At 42.6% G+C, this 18,045-nt stretch overlaps 1 protein-coding gene across 3 annotated transcripts in view; it reads left to right on the forward strand.

The window, feature by feature from the left end:
- Positions 1-18,045, forward strand: part of lyn (LYN proto-oncogene, Src family tyrosine kinase) — a 91,482-nt gene that overhangs the window by 55,824 nt on the left and 17,613 nt on the right. For all 3 annotated transcript variants that reach the window (XM_078216187.1, XM_078216186.1, XM_078216188.1), the window contains exons 9-10: positions 10,617-10,799; positions 13,210-13,286. In XM_078216187.1, the coding sequence (XP_078072313.1) occupies positions 10,617-10,799; positions 13,210-13,286 (260 nt within the window). The remainder of the gene's footprint in view (positions 1-10,616; positions 10,800-13,209; positions 13,287-18,045) is intronic.

The raw sequence follows: 18,045 nt of genomic DNA on the forward strand, positions 1-18,045 counted from the left end.
TACTTGGCTTGTATGACTGCTTATTCTTCTAATAAGGTAGATGTGATTGGATAGAATTTGCAATGTCTACTCAAATCAAAACAAAGAAAAAAATGTTTCAATTTGGTGCATAAATTGAGCTTCCGCCTTTAGAGCAGTCCGAAGGCTGAAGTTGTTTTTCCCTGTTTGAGATACCGTAGGAGCAGGTTATAAAGGTGCTATAAACTCTGTACTGAAACCTCACTCCAAATTGCTATCTCTTTTGCTTACAGAGCATATAACTTATAGTATCTTATACGCAATGTGCAATTAATTTTATTGAAATGTGTGGAATTCATCCTTTTTTTTCCTCTGCTCCATCCCTTCCTGGCCTGACCACCTCCAGCAAAGTTGGGAACTTTTGAGCAGTACAAGATGGTAAATTACTGGACAATGTCAATTTCCATAAATTTAGATCAGTTTTTTAAATAATCAACAATGAATTCCATTTGTTTCTAAAGTGAGTCCAGGAGCAGAAAGCTCTTGGGGTTTAAATTATTGAAGGTGGCAAAACAGGCTGTGAAAGTGGATAAAAAAACATCAAGCATACTTTATAAATGGTAGCATAAGAGTAGAAAAGCAAGGAAAATTTGAGCTTTTATGAAACACTCTTTTGGTCTCAACAGGAGTATTATGTTCATTTCTGGGCACCACATTTTAGGGAGTGGGTTAATGAAATGATTAATGAGTGATCCCAGAGATGAGGGACTTTGTTATTTGGTATGGGCAGCATGGTGGCACAGTGGTTAGCACTGCTGCCTCACAGCACCAGGAACCTGGGTTTGATTCTGAGTGGAGTTTGCATGTTCTCCCTGTGTGGGTTTCATCCGGGTGCTCTGGTTTCCTTCCTCAGTCCAAAGTTGTGTGAGTTAAGTGGATTGGCCATGCTGAATTGCCCTTTAGTGTCCAAAGATGTGTAGGCTAGATGGATTAGCCATGGTAAATGCACTGGGTTTTGGGAATAGGGTGGGGGAGTGGACCTGGGCAAAATGCTCTTTTGAAGAGTTGGTGCAGACTCGATGGGCCAAATGGCAACCTCCTGCACTGTAAGGATTCTCTGGATAAATTGGAGAAGCTTCTTCTTGGGGAGAAAAAGGTTGAGAGGAGCTTTGATAGAAGTGTTCAAAATCAATGGAGATCTGGACGATGTAGTGGCAGGGATGAGAACAAAAGGACACCAATTTTAAGGTAATTAGCAAACAAACCAATGAAGACCTGAGGATTTTTTAATGCAGTAATTGATTAAGAACTGGGATGGACTATTTCAGAATGTGGTGGAGGCCAATACAATTGGGGTTTTCAAAAGAGAATTGGATACATCCTGAAGAGAAATAAATTACATGTCGCCAGCGGAAAGGCAGGGAAGTGGGATTAACTGAGTTACTTTTGTAAATACTTAATGGACTGAATAGCTTCCTCCTGTGGTGTAACCATTCTAATTTAGTTAGACATGATTTGCCTTTACCAAATCCATGCTGACTCTCCTTTAACCCATGCTTTCCAAATTTGTTTATTTTGTCTTTGATCTTCTCCAACAGTGATGTTGGGCTGACTGGCCTGTATTTTCCTGATCTATACCTCTTCTTGTGTAGTGGCTTAACATTAGCAATCTCCTAGTTCTGTGGCACCACTCCTGTATCCATGGATACAGGATGGAAAGATTGTGATAAATTCCTTTACTATTTTTAGTTTTGCTTCTTTCAACAGCCTAGGATGCAATCCATCTGCAGCAGGTAACTACTTTCAATCATGGTGAACTTTTAGTACATCTTCTCTATCCTGTCCATCAATTCCTTCTGCTCTTTTAGTGAACCTTCACATCATCCATTTCCTTTGTTAAGACAGGTGCAAAGTTTAATGCTTTTGCATTATCCTCTGCATTAAAATTTCCCTCTTGTGGCCTTAAGTCCAACCTTTTCCCCTGCAAACTGCTTACAATTTCTGGATGCAAAGTTCTTGTATAGCTTCAAGTGCCACGATACAGACTTCCGCTTTCTTCAGAGGCTATAGTGCTGCAGGTCATGACTTGCACAGTTTAAATGCTATCTGTCATTGATTTGGAAACAGGCAGCTGTGTCACAACATATGAATGTGATACTGACATCTCCTAACCAACTGACGTGATGCCAGGATAAGCAGGTCTTGGTGACGCAGAAGAGAAGGGGAACTGCCCCCACACATTGCAACAGGGATTGGATCAGCAGTGGCATTACCCATGGGCCTGGGATGCTGCAGGGAGATGGAATAGGGGTCGTGGAGAGGATGATCTCTGTGTAATACCGCCTGTCAAGTTGGAGCCAAGCTCCATCATGTTCCTCAACACTGACAGGAGGCTGACAGGAAGGTCAACCAATGTGCCAGCATCTCTGCATGCATTCACATTCCGTGCTCTCTCTCTCTCGCCACATTTAAGTCCTCATATATAAGATCTCTGCAGCAGAACTCATCTGCAACCTTGACTTCTGGTTAGCTGGCGAAACAAACATATCTCTGGAACAAAAACAAGAAAATGTTGGAAAACTCAGCAGGTCTGGCATCTGTAGAGAGAGAGAAAATAGATTTAACTTTTTGAGTCTTTGACTCTCAGAAGCTAAAGAGAGATGTGATGGATTATACACAATATAAAAGGGAGTGTAATAGCTGGAGCAGGGTCGAAGGTCAGTAATTGGTGGGAGCTAGGAGAGATTGCAACAAAGATATATAGGTCATGAGACGTGTATGCAATGGGTCACAGTTGACCTGCCATGGTGGTCAAATAAATGGCCTACAAACCACAAAATTGAATTCTAAATATCAAAGATTACAATGAAGGTATAAATTAATTCTCCCCCACTTTGTGCTGTAAATGACTCAATGGCTAAGTATGGTGAAGAACTGTGGGGAGAAGAACATGCTGGGGAATGCCATTTCTTAATGCCCTTTTTGTTTAGCCATTTTGGGCAATAATCTAAAAGCTCAAGTTATTATTGGCCTCTGAATCTTGCTGCTTAGCAATAAGGCTCATTTTCATGAGGTGAAGTGTAGCCCTCTTTAGAAGAAAAGTGTATTGCCACCTGTGACATTTTTTGTCATGTCCAACTGAAACCCTTCCCCTTTGGAGCATTCCCCACCGGCCCCTCAATCATTGTCATCCAACCATAAGCCCCTTTACAAGATCACATTGCACTTAAGTGAATAGAGCATCAATATTATGCGCAAGAACATAACCCAAGATGTAAAAATGTGTGACCAAGACTTCAAATAGGGCTTTAGCATGCACTGGAATCCATTCACTTGCCCAATAGGTGACTCATTTTGTTTGGTTTACAGCGAAGTCCATAATCCCATGAATGAATAAATCTAATAAACATTTTTATAAAATTGGGTGACTGTTTAATACAGACTGTATTTGTCTGTTTATTCCTCATACTTGCATGATGTGACCTTTTTTTTTATTTGCATAGATTTGCCTGGCAAATCTTAGACATACTGCTTCCCTCTCATAGCTTAGTTTTCCTTGTGTTCATATTTCTAAACCACTGAATATTCACAAAGGCTCACTTCCTTTCCACAGTTGCTTATGAGAGATTTTTAAAATGTTTATTCCATCCAAAAAACCAAATTCAAATTTAATCCAATTAATGGTCCTCACAAGAGAGACACAAACAAGATTCAAGCTGACAAAATTAGGCATTGAACCCCATCTTTGGTTTGATATGAGAGTACTTGCACAACTTATTACATTTAGTTTCAGTGGTAATTGTTTTTGTTTCCATAGTTTCAGAGACATCTATCCAAGGTGAGGGTGTGTTGTTAGAATGATAATGCATTATCTTTTTAATGAGCCTACATGTAACATAAACCAAGAATCCAACTACAGTCCATCTTTTGTCTAATCCCAAACAATGAGGAATGCTTTCATGTAATAGGATAACTTCCATTTACATAATAATAACACATGCTGTGATGAGAAGGATTCATAACATAATATTTTGATAGTATTTTTTCTTCTTGTACTGTTGGGTTATGATGATTGGAGAGAGACTGGATTAATCAAATTGGCAAGGGTAGCCTTGAGGGAGAGATCATTTAATGTGTGTGAGATTGTTTCTTGGAGCAATACGTTGTGGAACCAACCAGAGGCTATTCTGGATTTGGTGTTGTGTAATGAGCAGTGATTAATTAATGACCTCATAATTAAGGATTCTGTGGCAAAGAGTGATCATAGTATGATGGAATTCCAAATTCAGTATGAGGGCAGGAAACTGAAGTCCCACACTCTCATTCTGGAGTTAACCAAAGGTAATTATGTAAGCATGAGGATAGACTTGGCCCTAGTGGACTGGGCAGGAAGGCTGAAAGGGAGGACCGTTGATGAGCAAGGGGAGATGGACAGATCTTGAATCAGTCGTGGGTTGAAGAGTTATGGAGAATGGGCAGAAAAGTTGAATTGAGGCTGAGATGAGATCAACCATGATCATTGAATGGCAGAGCAGGCTCGAAGGGCTGAATTGCCTACTCCTGCTCCTAATTCTAATGTTCTTAAATCAAATGATACTTCAATAGCCTGCTTTCACAGCATATTTAATGTGATGAAGTGGGACAAAACCATGAGGAAGAAGTATTGGGAGAATGATTACCAAAAAGCTGGGTCTGAATTTTCCCAGCCCTGTAATGGTGGGCTTGGAAGCAAGCGACCCATGGGGAAACTGATCAGCTGCCTGGGAGGTGGAGCTTTTGAAGACCCTGTTTGGCGGCAATTTTGTATGCCTTGTCAGCATTTTTCAACTGGCAGAGAGGCTCCACCTATGTGTACAACTTCCCTTTAGCAAGCTTGGGGGGGATACTAAAGCCGAAGGCTCCCTGACCCATTGATAGGGCTGCAATCATGGCTGCATCTGAACCAACGGATGGATTTCCCCTTCATTGTTATGGACCTACCACTCTGGATCGTGTTTATTTTTGCATTGCAGTGCCAACCAAGGAGGACACCTCCATATTGCGAGACCCTCGCAGTCTCCAAATTGCATCTCAGCAGCATCCTCCTCCCAGTGGGACTGCCTAGGCTCCACAGCTGCCAGCCCCCTGAGCCAACAGCATCAGGGGGTAGAAGTCAATTAGGAGGCCAGATTACTGTGCCAGTGTCACTGCTGGCAAGTGCAAGCTTGGGCCCCCATTAAATCCCCAAGCTCAAGTGGAAAATCCAGCGCATAATCACAGAAATGGGTTTGAGGAGGATTTAGAAGGGGTTGGAGAAAGAGGAGAATGAAAATTTGTCTTTTTCACCTACCTTGTGCACTTCCATTTGAGTGCCAACTGCCAATGATCTCCAATATCTTTTAGCAACTTTGGTATTTAGGCTAGAATAAATAACACAAAAATCTTTCCTTTTATTTCTTATGTACTGGGTTTATCCTACACTTCCATAGGTTTTTTTATTTTGTATGGATTGAATAAACGTATTTCACAATAAATAAAATGAATAATAGTAGTATGATGCATATATCTTAATAATAGAAAATATTCTGCCAATCTCCTAGAAAGGTGAAAATTAAATGTTCCCAACCTTTGTCCCAAGTGTAAATGTGGCGAATTAACATTTAATACTCTCACATTGTTTCCTGCCACAGGGAGTTGTGCTTTGGGTAGAGAAGAATAAGGCTGTGGAGAAACATCTGCCTATCTGTAGGCTGCATACAAACTCTGGTCTCTAAAATTAAATTTACCATGCAGTAGTTGCTATTGTAGCAGTGATATTGCCTCACCATTTTTTTGACGCAGCAACTTTGACTTCCCATGTCAATGCACAAGTGACCATTTAGAAGGACGTGTCAGACAGGAACCCCTGCATCATTAGTGCCAAGCCTCATTGTTTGTATCATTTGTTTTTCCTTTTACCTTTTTTTAGATCTAAACAAAAAATTTTCCTGCATTTCTGTTGTGCTGAATTTTGCTTGTCTGCCTAATATTCCATTGTTGTTTTTTATGGTTTTGTACTCTTGTAGAATTGCTTGTAATTTGGCTCTGCATCTCCAAATTGTTCTGCTCTCCTATATTATCCAGCTTTCCCACATTGAAAATATAATTTTAAAACAATTAATATTTACTACCTCACTAACATTGAACTCCATCTGCCACGACTTGCCCATCCCATCATTTTATCATGGTTCTCCAGATAATGCTCCAAGCCTTGCATTTGCCGCCCTTGCAAAGGGCGACACAGTGGTTAGCTTTGCTGCCTCTCAGGGCCAGGGACCCGGGTGCGATTCCCAGCTTGGGTCACTGGCTGTGTGGAGTCTGCACATTCTCCCCGTGTCTGCGTAGGTTTCCTCCGGGTGCTCCGGTTTCTTCCCACAGTCTGAAAGGCATGCTGGTTTAGGTGCATTGGCCACACTAAATTCTCCCTCGGTGTACCCGAACAGACTAGGGGATTTTCACAGCAACTTCATTGCAGTGTAAATGTAAGCCTACTTGTGACACAAATAAATAAATAATCTTTAGTAGCACTGAATTGGCAATTGGCAGGAAAGCAGCACAAAAGTAACTATTTTTCATTAAGCCATTGGGTGCAAATTTCAACTTTGAAGAACCTCTGGGGCATAGCCATTGAAAATAACTTTCCCAAGATTATGCACAGTGCTGCTTCTGGCATGGTCTGTACAGCGCACCACATTGCGCACCACGTGTGCTGGAAGCAGCTAGATTGGGCCAACCCTCTGCCACACACTGGCTAATGTAATGCTTAGTACCAACATTGGACTATGCAGTTTCATTATATAAATTTGGACGTTGCTGAACAAGGATCAGATGTTTAAATCTAAGAGCACTGGTGTTAATTGAAGGGGCAGGCACTCAACTTGCAGGTGAATTATATTTGAAGAAATTCTGCTGCTGCAAGAGTGCTGCTCCATTCTTGTGGAGCGCAGAGGATTAGATGACTTATTAACAGGCTGCAAATGGTGTAGGAACAGCACGTGTAGTGCCTTTGGGTCTCAAATATGAACAGGAGATGGAGCAGAAGCTGCAAAGATGGGAAAGCTCTGCAAAGTCTAATGCCAAGTTAGAACCAGACTCATTCATGCCTCTTGTCGGTAACAGAAGGTTGTCTGGAGGCCAAACACTGCATCTCGCATCTCCGTATGTATGTTGATAGTTCTCCTATATGCTTCTCATCAAGTCTTGATCAGAGCTCCGTGTAGAAGGACTGGACTGTGACCACACCTTCTGGGGAATTTAGAGAACTGTACTTTACCCCTGGCCTAGCAGCAACCCACTTGTGCCCATCTTATGTCATCTCTATACCTGCTAAGGTACATGTAGTGCCAATCACTGAGCTGGTGGCTGGGAGTGATTGATCGCATGGTGGTGCTTTATTAAAGTTGTGATATTGCTTTCTTTGCTCTTCGCCTTGGGTGGCTGTGACTGGGCAACTGGAAACTCTTGGGTGTCTGAAGGCAGGAATTCTGAAGTGGAAAGTTGAAGTGAGGAAACAAGGGTTGGATAGGAGACAAAAGGTCTGTGGTCACATCATCAGCACTCGTCTTTCAGGTCCAATAGCAGGACGAGGGACCTGAATGTTCTCAGCAATGTTGGATGGCACAGGCTCTGCTGCAACCAGTCCCATGATGCTGAAAGCCATCTCCAGTATGGCTCAGGAGATAATAGCATCCTGTCCCTGCCATTCTGCTCTACTGCCTTGAATTTTGTGCAACCTTGCCCTTCAAGGGAGATGGCAAAACATCCGTGATGGTGTAGCACAGTGTTGAAGTAAAGCTGAATAGTTGCATATATGTGGAGGCAGTGACAAATCAGTGTGAGGCTGCCGTCATTAGAATGTATGTAAAGGTGAGATGGGAAAATTCTGCTGTTAGGAGATTATTGGGCTGGAGTGCAGTGAATCATGTGACAGGCTAGTGGAGCTGTTGGTAGGAGATGTCATGTGAAGATGCATGCACTGACCTTGGCCATCCACTTATTAGACTTGTGGCACTGCAGTCAGCCAGGTCCATTTGTCCAGATGCCAGGAGTTGACTCCCTGGCCACTTGCTCCTGATCTCTCCTGAGGGTGGTACTTGAATGCCACCTGTCTCCTGGCAGAACAATATTGTCTTTCCTTCAGTCCACCTCCACTAAAGGTCTCCAGCACCAATATTATGATCCTGGAGCCCTGCCTTGTTCTGATGATCCATTTGCCATGTTTGAAATTGAAGCAATAGTATTCAGCAGCAGTTTCCTGCAATTCAGTGCTGTTTCCCTTCAAGAAGGATGGGCTGTCTTTCAAAGCAGAAGGTTGGCTGCACCTTGTACCAACAGCACAATGTTACTAGGGTTCCTGTTGAGCACAGAGGCACTTGACACTGTCACAATCCAGTGGCAGCACCAGGTTTGTGTGCGCCCACCTTCACTGGAACCAGCACAGCAAGTCAGGGATTGTAATCCTTTGATTACAATTAAAAGTTTTGGATAGTGTTTGAATTTTTATAACATTCACAGCATTTTAATCGTAAATATAATTGACTATTGTGTTTAAAATATTGTACTTGACCCAACAGTGGAAGTGTGTGAAAAGAACTAAAATAAATTGACAACAGGGAAATAGGTATTCCTGCCTCGGGTGGAATGCATCAAGGTACACAACCAAAATTGCATGAAATATACATATTCAAGAGTAAAGAATGGAGAGAAATTAAACTGAGTATTGCTTGAAATTCTGAGCACTACATTGTCACTGTCATAGCCAAGAAGAGCCAGGGAAGGGCATAAAAGAGAGCAGAAACAGAGTAGGAAGAACCTATCCATGCCCCTAATATATATACATCAATTAAATCCTCACTCAGCAGTCTCTGTTCCAAGAAAAATGACACTAGCCTATTCAATCCTTCCTAGCTAAAATTCACCATTCTTAGCAACGTCCTCATAAATCTCTTCCATACTCTCTCTCCTGTTCTTTCTGCAGTGTGGTGACCACTAAATAAAATTTCCTTGTCAATCATTAGGAGCAAATTTAAACTATATCTGTGCAAGAATAAATCTAATAAACAGAAGTTAACATGGTCTTAGTTGGACAGGATCTTCCATTCTATTCTCATTGATTTTTCTTGTGGAAGAGACATCCCATGCAAGACGGTAGAAAAGCAGATGTCATGGTATTTGCAGATTTCCAAATAGCCTTTGATAAAGCTCCTTTTGGAAAGGCTGCTATTGAGCTGAAATGGATGAAATTTCTGCGTTAAGCCTGGATGAGGATAAGGAATTGGCTGAAGGAAAGAAAATGATGCAAAAATGTTGGTGTTCTGAATGGACTTCCATGAGTTTTTGAGGTTGTGGCCTTTACTCTTCCTAATCTATAGTAGATGACTTGGATACAGAAATCCAATGCAAACTCTCTAGTTCACTGGTAGTATTTAACTGGGGGTTGGTTAAAGAAGTCTAAACTAGGAATCTACAAAAGGAGTTGGATGAAACCTGCAATTGAGCAATGTAAATGCCATGAATTTGTAGGAATAGGGACTTTACAAGTATATTATGGACTTGAAAAAATAACAGTGAGGCAGGAAGAGATTTGGACGTGACAGTAAATTTGGCCCAACTTTAATTACTGGAGAGTAGTGGTAGTAATGAACAAAGCAAACAAAAGTGAAAAGGAAACTCTGTCGAATGCATAGCTGTGCACACTGTTTACTCAACATTATTACAACTGCGCAGCTCTTCCTTAATGCTTTCCCCTGATTGATTTTTTTTTGTAACTATAAAGCTGAAAAAATAAATCTTTTTATTAAGAGTTTCCAGCCATTGAGGAGGTTTTGGACTAATCAACCTCCAACAAACTGCTGCGACAAATTCCACCACAGCAGCAGAGATATTCAATAACATTCTAAATTAAACAGCTCATTCATAGAATCATGGAGTCCCCACAGAGCCAAAGGAGACCATTCGGCCCATCAAGTCTGCACCAACTCGCTGACAGAGCAGGTAAATGGGAATGTGGAATTCAATACACAAACTGACCAGCCATGATCTTACTGAATAGCGGAGCAGGCTCAAGGGCCAAGTGGCCTACTTCCGCTCCAATTTTGTATGTTCGTACAAGAAGCAAATTCTGAGGTTCCTTCTTTACGTCAAAGGAAAGACTGGGGTAACTGTGTGCTCTACAATCTTAAAAGGAGCAATACTAGAAGAATCTTATTAATCTTTACAAGATAATTCACCATAGACCATGAATATTGAACATTTAATTTTGAGTATGTCAGGATATTAGAGAAAAAATATAAAGGTTAACGCTGTTGGAAGGAAAGTTTGATTGATGTCAGAAATAAACAGCTCAAAAAGACACTGATCAACATCTGAATAAGTAATAAAGGCAAAAACCTTGCAATTATTCAAGAGTCAGGTAACGTAATAGAGAATGAAATACTTTTATCTGGATTTATGAGCTAAATATGTTTGCAATCTCCTCCTCATCTCTATCACCTACTTACATTGTCTTTACTACAGAGAAGTAAATTGTACATTGAAATTGCAACTCAAAATGGTTGGTTTGGAGCTTATAATTGATCAGAGAAACAAATCATTCTTTGTTAATAGCTTTCGTCATTATATTTGTGTTCCATTTTGTTTAGGTTACTATAAAAATTCTACAAAAGTAGCTGTGAAAACTTTGAAACCTGGCACCATGTCTGTGGAAGCCTTCCTTGAAGAAGCCAATCTCATGAAGAGACTATTACACGACCGATTAGTGCGGCTCTATGCAGTAGTGACCAAAGGAGATCCAATTTACATTATTGCTGAATTTATGGCCAATGGTCAGTATGAATATTGGAATTAAACACTTTTTAGTAGCCTGTGATCCCAAATGTACAAAAAAACCCGGGTTACTTAATTGTCCAGCTTTAGAAGCATGTTTACTGTGTAACAATCCTAGCGGATTTGGTAAGTCTGCTCCTGCTTGAGATTTGGAATCTAGGGCTAAACCTTTAGACCCATTTTACCCTCAACTTTTATATTGCTGTAAAAAAGACAAAGCTTTTTGTCTTGAGCTCATTAGGACAATTGACAAAAATGCCAACATCAGGTGAAACACACTGAGAAGAGAGTGCCTATAGCTTGGCAAATGGGCTCTGGTCGAGGCGTTGCCATTGAGAATGCACCAGTTGATGGGGACTGACAGCTGCCAAACATTGTTCAAAATTTACACCAGACAGCTTGCCTCTGATCACAGCATTGTGCTGAGGAGTGAATCAACAAATGGCCATCATTGATTTTGTTTAGCTGAAACAGGCGCAATGTGTGTACATGTTCTTTCTGCCTGCAAAGAACAGGACCCTGTGTATTCATACATGTAGCTTCCAGTACACACACACACACATGTCACACTGAGCCCGATTGACAATCTTAAGTTGGTTGTCAGTGTAATTTTTAGCAGTGAGGATTATTTAGCAAATGTTGTCCAATCAGAATCATATCTAATGTTGGACACTGTTTGAGTTTTGCAAGCATGGGCTGGTTGGATACGGTCTGTCCCTTGCCCATTGTGAACAGAGGACATGCTATTTGATACGATTGGCCAGTCTTTGGGACATACAGTCTTGTAGGCAATAAGGTAAATGCTGAACAGACTCTTACTAGTTCTGAGGACAGCAATTACAAAGTACTTGGTTTGGAAATTCAGGAATAGCTATAATCAATGCTACAGGGCACTCTACCCTGATCTCATAAAGTTATTGTATTTCTATAATTCAGAGGATTTCTAAATCACATTTGAACTCCAGAAAATATTGGGGGGGCATTTACCTGCCCCATTCGCACAAAGCATCATAGCTGTGCGGGACAGCTCGGGGATAGGATATTAGTATGTAGATAGGCTGGAAAATTGGGCGGGGATCCTGGATTCAGGATTCAATCCTGGACCGGGGAGCGGCGCGGGCTTGGAGGGCCGAAGGGCCTGTTCCTGTGCTGTATTGTTCTTTGTTTTGTTTGTAGTGCGAAGGTGCCGAGGTTAAAATGGGATTGCTGCTGGGTGGCAAACCTGTCGTGAGGTTCCCAGCCTGCCCCACTGGCCCTGATCAGGTTCCCATCTGCCACGATTAGCAGGTCTGAAGCCCGATTCAAAAGCCCGCCTGCCATTCACTCACCTCCCCAGCGGGAACTGCACTGGGCGGACTTCGGTGCTGGTAAGGACAGGTGTGGATCTGGTGTGTTGGACCCTAAGGGAGTCAAGCCCAGTGTCCATGTGCCCCCCTGCCACTGTCATGTTGCAGAGGGAGGGTTTCCCCAAGTGTCCTGGGGATTTGATGGGTTTGAGCTGGGGCAAGGAGTGGACCTCCGCACTCTTCCCTGGAATGGGGCCTCATGGCTGGGTTGCTTCTACTAGCCCTGGAAAATCTAAGCATCACTCTTGACATGATTTCAGGCATGCCCATGATCAAAGTCTTCACTCTGATCTGTAGGCCGTGAAAACTTTGAAGTGGGCTGGTCACTTTAATCTACATACCCCCTAGATAGGTGGCAGGTTTCCAAATCCCAGCAGCACACACTCCAGCAGAGGCGATTCCTCTTTCTCTGTTTCAGAAGTTGCAGATGCGAGAAGACCCCTTTTAAGTCCTCCTCTGACTGACAGAAGTGAGCCACTTCTCCACAGCTGTTCATTCAGCCCTGTTTGTTTAACAGTGTTTAATTCAAGTCTCTGAGCCTTCATAGAAATGAAGACTGTGTCTGCATGGTATGGGAGGTGCCCATTATTTTAGTGGTGGTGGGGGGCGGGGGGGGGGGGGGGGGCGTTAGGGAGGGTGGCCCTTTTTGCTAAGGGATTGGAGGTACTCCCCTGGTCAGTGAGGACTCATCGTTTCTTCTGTTGTTGGGGGAGGGGCGGGGGGGGGCTCTCTATGAATGCAGAGACCAGCAAAGACCGATCTCTGAACAGCTGAGCTGTCGGGGGCGCTTCGCATAAAAAGGTTAAGGTGGGTGAATCCCACCTCACAGCTGCTGCTAACGGCGGAGGGACCACTTTCCCACTGGTGTGGGTATTTGGAGCCATTTTGTGTAAATCGCACCCATAATTTCAGGATTCACTTCTTTTAAACCATCAAAATTTACAGATATCACTGAACTTATTGCTGGAATTTAAAGAACTAACTGGAGTTTTATCTATCATAGAATTGTTGTTGCACTCGAAGTCTTTATTTCCCTAAAGTGTTGTTTTATTTCTAAACGCAGGTAGTTTACTAGATTTCCTCAAGACAGATGAAGGGAGGAGACTTATATTACCAAAAATGATTGATTTCTCAGCACAGGTAAGTTATGAGAAAATAAGTTTAGAAATGCTTTGGCCTGTCTTTGTATAGTGAGAAAAAAATCTGAAGATCTGTTCTAACATTTCCGTACAATAAATTCAAATTGGTTTCCTACATCACTACAGTGACTACATTTCCAGGCCAAGTTCTTCATTTGTTGCAAAGTGTTTTGGGATGTCCTGTCGTCATGAAAGAAGCCAAAGAAATATTTCTTCTTTCAATATCAAAGTGCTTACACCATCATTTGGGTCTGTTATTCCTTGCTTCACAAAGCAGTAGAGTCAATATTAAATCATCCCTGCCATGGACAGATGAGGGTCAGAGGTAAAAGTGTGAAATGCGACCCAAATGCATGTGTCACCATTTTACATTGGTAGGTTGTGTGAAGTACCTGTGTTGATTGAAGGAGAACACTTCTTAATAATTATTCATTGAAATCTAGCACCCATGGTGCAGGGAAGCCTGATTTAAAAGTTAACAGTTACAGGGTGAGTTTCCCAGGGCTCAGGAAACCATAGAGCAAAATAGAAATGGGAGCTTCTTGCTGCAGAAGATGAGCATTTTTAAGAGCACTCCTTGTGAGCCAGGTAAAGCAGAAATGTTTTGCTGACCCCTCTAGCAAACCTTCTATGGATTCCCACCTCCTATCCTGTGATCTGACAATGTTTTGTTTTCTCTTCTTGCCTTTTAACATGCGATCTTTTGATTTTTTCATTCCTCCTTAATCTCTGCTCGAAGCCTCTTGGTCCACACACTTCACCAGCCAGCCAATCCAACAGTCCCCAGCTGCAACTTTCTGCAGTTGGTTTTCCTACTCATCAGCCTATCAATGTGGCTGGCTCCTGGACAGGAAAAACACTTTTTTTTTAAAAAAAGCATGATGTGCTCCTGTTATCATTGAAGATAAAGGTGAGCAGAAACCTGCTCCTCTATGCCTGGATGTTGCCGGACTGCCGAATTTAGATCTGATTTACTATAAAGTTTCTCTGTTATTCATTCAAGGGAAGTGGGCATTGCTGGCAAGGCCAGCATTTATTGCCCCTGAGAAGGTGGTTGGTAGTGAACTGCCTTCTTGAACCACTGCAATCCCTGTGGTGTAGGTACACTCGGTGCTGTTAGGGAGGGAGATCGAGAGCTTTGACCCAGTAACAGTGAAGGAACAGTGAAATATTTCCAAGTCAGGATGGTGAGAGGCTTGGAGGGGAAGGACCATATGGTGGTGTTCGCACACCTGACTTGTGCCTTGTAGATTATGGACAGACTTTGGGAGTCAGAAGGTGAGTGAATTTGCTGCAGGATTCCTGGGCTCTTACCTGTTTTTGTAATCGCACTAGTTATATGGTAAAGTTAAGTTTCTGGTCAATAGTAACTCCCATGATATTGATAGCGGGGGATTCAGTAATGGTAATGCCATTGGATGTCAAGGGGCGATGGTTAGATTCTCTTTCATTGGCGACATTTTTCATGCCACACAAGTGCCAAGCAATGTTACTTGCCACTTATCAGCCCAAGCTTGAATGTTATCCAGGTCATGCTGCATTTGGATATCGACTGCTTTAGTATCAGAGGAGTCATGAATGGTGCTGAACCATATGCAATTATCAGTGAACATCCCCGCTTAATTCCTTAGTGTGGAAGGAAGGCCATTGAAGCAGCTGATGCAGCAATCATGTCCTGGAACTGAGAGGACTGGGCTCCAACAACTGCAACTATCGTCCATTGTGCCAAGTATAACTCCAACCAATGGAGAGTTTTCCCCTTTTTTGCTAGAGTTCTTTGAAGCCACACTTGGTCAAATGCGGCCTTGGTATCAAGGGTAGTCACTCTCTCCTCACCTCTTGGATTCATCTCTTTTGTCCATGTTTGAACCAAGGCTGCAATGAGGTCAGGAGCTGAGTGGTCCTGGTGGAACCCAAACTGAGTGTCAGTGTGCAGGTTATTGCTGAGCAAGTGCCACTTGACCCCCTGATGAACCCTTCCATCACCACTGAAAATGAGGAGCAGACTGATGGGACGCTAACTTGTGGAGTTAGAGTTGTCCTGCTTTTTGTGTATAGGAGCTACCCAGGCAATTTTGCACCTTGCCAGGTAGATGGCAGCTTGGCTAGGGGTGCGGTAAGTTGTGAAGCACAAGTCTTCAGTACTGTTGCTAGAATATCATCAGGTCCATAACCTCTGTAGCATTCAATGTCTTCAGCTTGTTTTTCGATATGACATGGAGTGAATTGAATTGGTGTCTATGATGCTTGGGACCTCCAGAAGAGGCAGAGATGGATCATCCATTTGGCACTTAGAGTCATAGAGGTTTATAGCATGGAAACAGGCCCTTTGGCCCAACTTGTCCATGCCTTCCTTTTTTAATGACTAAGCTAGTCCCAATTGACCACGTTTTGCCCATATCCCTCGATAGCCATCTTACCCATGTAACTGTCTAAATGCTTTTTAATAGACAAAATTGTACCTGCCTCTACTACCACCTCCAGTAGCTTGTTCCAGACACTCACTGCCCTCTGTGGAAAAAATTGCCCCTTTGGACCCTTTTATATCTCTCACCTTAAACCTATGCCCTCTAGTTTTAGACTCCCCTACCTTTGGGAAAAGATATTGACTATATAGCTGTTCTATGCCCCTCATTATTTTATAGACCTCTATAAGATCACCCGTAAGCCTCCTAGGCTCCAGAGGAAAAACATCTGTCTATCCAGCCTCTCCTTATAACTCAAACCATCAAGTCCTGGTAGCATCCTATTAAATCTTTTCTGCACTCTTTCTAGTTTAATAATATCCTTTCTTTAATAGGGTGACCAGAACTGTACACAGTATTCCAAGTGTGGCCTTACCAATGTCTTGTACAACTTCAATAAGACTTCCCAACTCCTGTATTCAATGTTCTGACCAATGAAACCAAGCATGCTGAATACCTTCTTCACCACTCTGTCCACCTGTGACTCCACTTTCAATGAGCTATGAACATGTACCCCCAGATCTCTTTGTTCTATAACTCTCCCCAGTGATCAACCATTAACTGAGTAAGTCCTGCCCTGGTTCAATCTACCAAAATGCATCACCTTGCATTTATCTAAATTAAACTCCATCTGCCATTCGTCAGCCCACTGGTCCAATTAATCGATCCCATTGCAATCCGAGATAACTTTCTTCACTGTCCACTATGCCACCAATCTTGGTGTCATCTGCAAACTTACTAACCATGCCCCCTAAATTCTCATCCAAACCATGAATATAAATGACAAATAACGATGGACACAACACCGATTCCTGAGGCACACCGCTGGTCACAGGCCTCCAATTTGAAAAAACAACCCTCTACAACCACCCTCTGTTTTCTGGCATTAAGCTAATTTTGTATCCATTTGGCACTTCTGGTTGAAGATTGTAGCAAATGCTTCTGCCTTATCTTTTGGTCTCCCTCATCATTGGAGATATTTTTGGAGTTTGCTCCTCCCAGTGAGTTGTTTAATTGTCCACCATCATTTATGACCGGATGTGTTGGACAGCAGAGTTTAGATCTGATCCACTGATTATGGAATTGCTTAGCTCTGTCAGTGACTTGTTGCTTATGCTGTTTGGCACACAAGTAATCCTGTGTTTTTTGGTTTCACCAACTTGACATCTCATTTTTAGGAGTGTCTGGTCCTGCTCTTGGCATATTCTTGCACTCTCTTCTTTGAACTGGGGTTGATTCCCTGGCTTGGTGGTAATAGAAGAGTGGAGGATGTGCCAGGCCATGAGGTTAGATTGTGGTTGAGTGCAATTCTGCTGATGGCCAATCCACCTCATGATTGCCCAGTCTTGAGTTGTTCGATCTGCTCAAACCCAATCCCATTTAGTATGGTGGTAGTGCCACACAACATGATGGATGATATCCTCAGTGTGAAGATGTAACTTTTTATCTATGCAAGAACTGTGCAGTGGTTGCTGCGACTGAAACTGTCATGGACAGGTGCACCTGTAGCAGGCAGGATGTGGTCGAGTTATATTACCCTCTTGTTGGTTCCCTAACCACCTGTCGCAGACCCTTTTATCAACTATGATAAGAATCGACTGGTTAGGTCAGTAGTGGTGCCACTAAGTGACTCTTGGTAATGTACAAGTCCCCCACCCGGAGTACATTCTGTGCCCTTGCCACCCTCCGTGCTTCCTCAAAGTAGTGTTCAACATGGAGGATTACAAATTCGTCAGCTGGGGGTGGGTGGGGTTGGTGGTATGGCACGTGATAATCAGTGGAAGGTTTTCTTGCTCATGTTTGACCTGGTGCCATGAGACTTCATGGGGCCACCTTTGGGTGTGCCCTGCCAATGGGACAGGACATAACCAGAGATAGTAATGGTGTCTGGGACATTGTCTTTCAAATATGATTCCATGAATATGACTACATCAAGCTGTTGCTTGACTAGTCTGTGGGACAGCGCTCCCAATTTAGGCACAAGCCCCCAGATGTTAGTATGGAGGACTTTGCAGGATTGATGGGGTTTCCAGGCCTAGATCAATGCCGGGTGGTCATCTGGTTTCATTCCTTTTCCTTCCTCTAATCTTGTTTCCTTTTATTCTTGAGATTAATCATTGTTCTTCGAACTTGATATAAAATAGGTACAACATGGTATACAAAACTGAACATCATATGATGAACATGAATCCTGGAGTTGCTATTATCATCTGTACCATGTTGAAAGGAGTTGAAGTTGCTGGGCTGCATCTATCACTTCTCCAAGTTTACATTCACAGGGTGCTTGTGGGTGGG

The sequence above is a fragment of the Mustelus asterias genome, chromosome 7 (genome assembly GCF_964213995.1).
Source record: "Mustelus asterias chromosome 7, sMusAst1.hap1.1, whole genome shotgun sequence".
In the NCBI taxonomy this organism is placed as follows: Eukaryota; Metazoa; Chordata; class Chondrichthyes; order Carcharhiniformes; family Triakidae; genus Mustelus; species Mustelus asterias.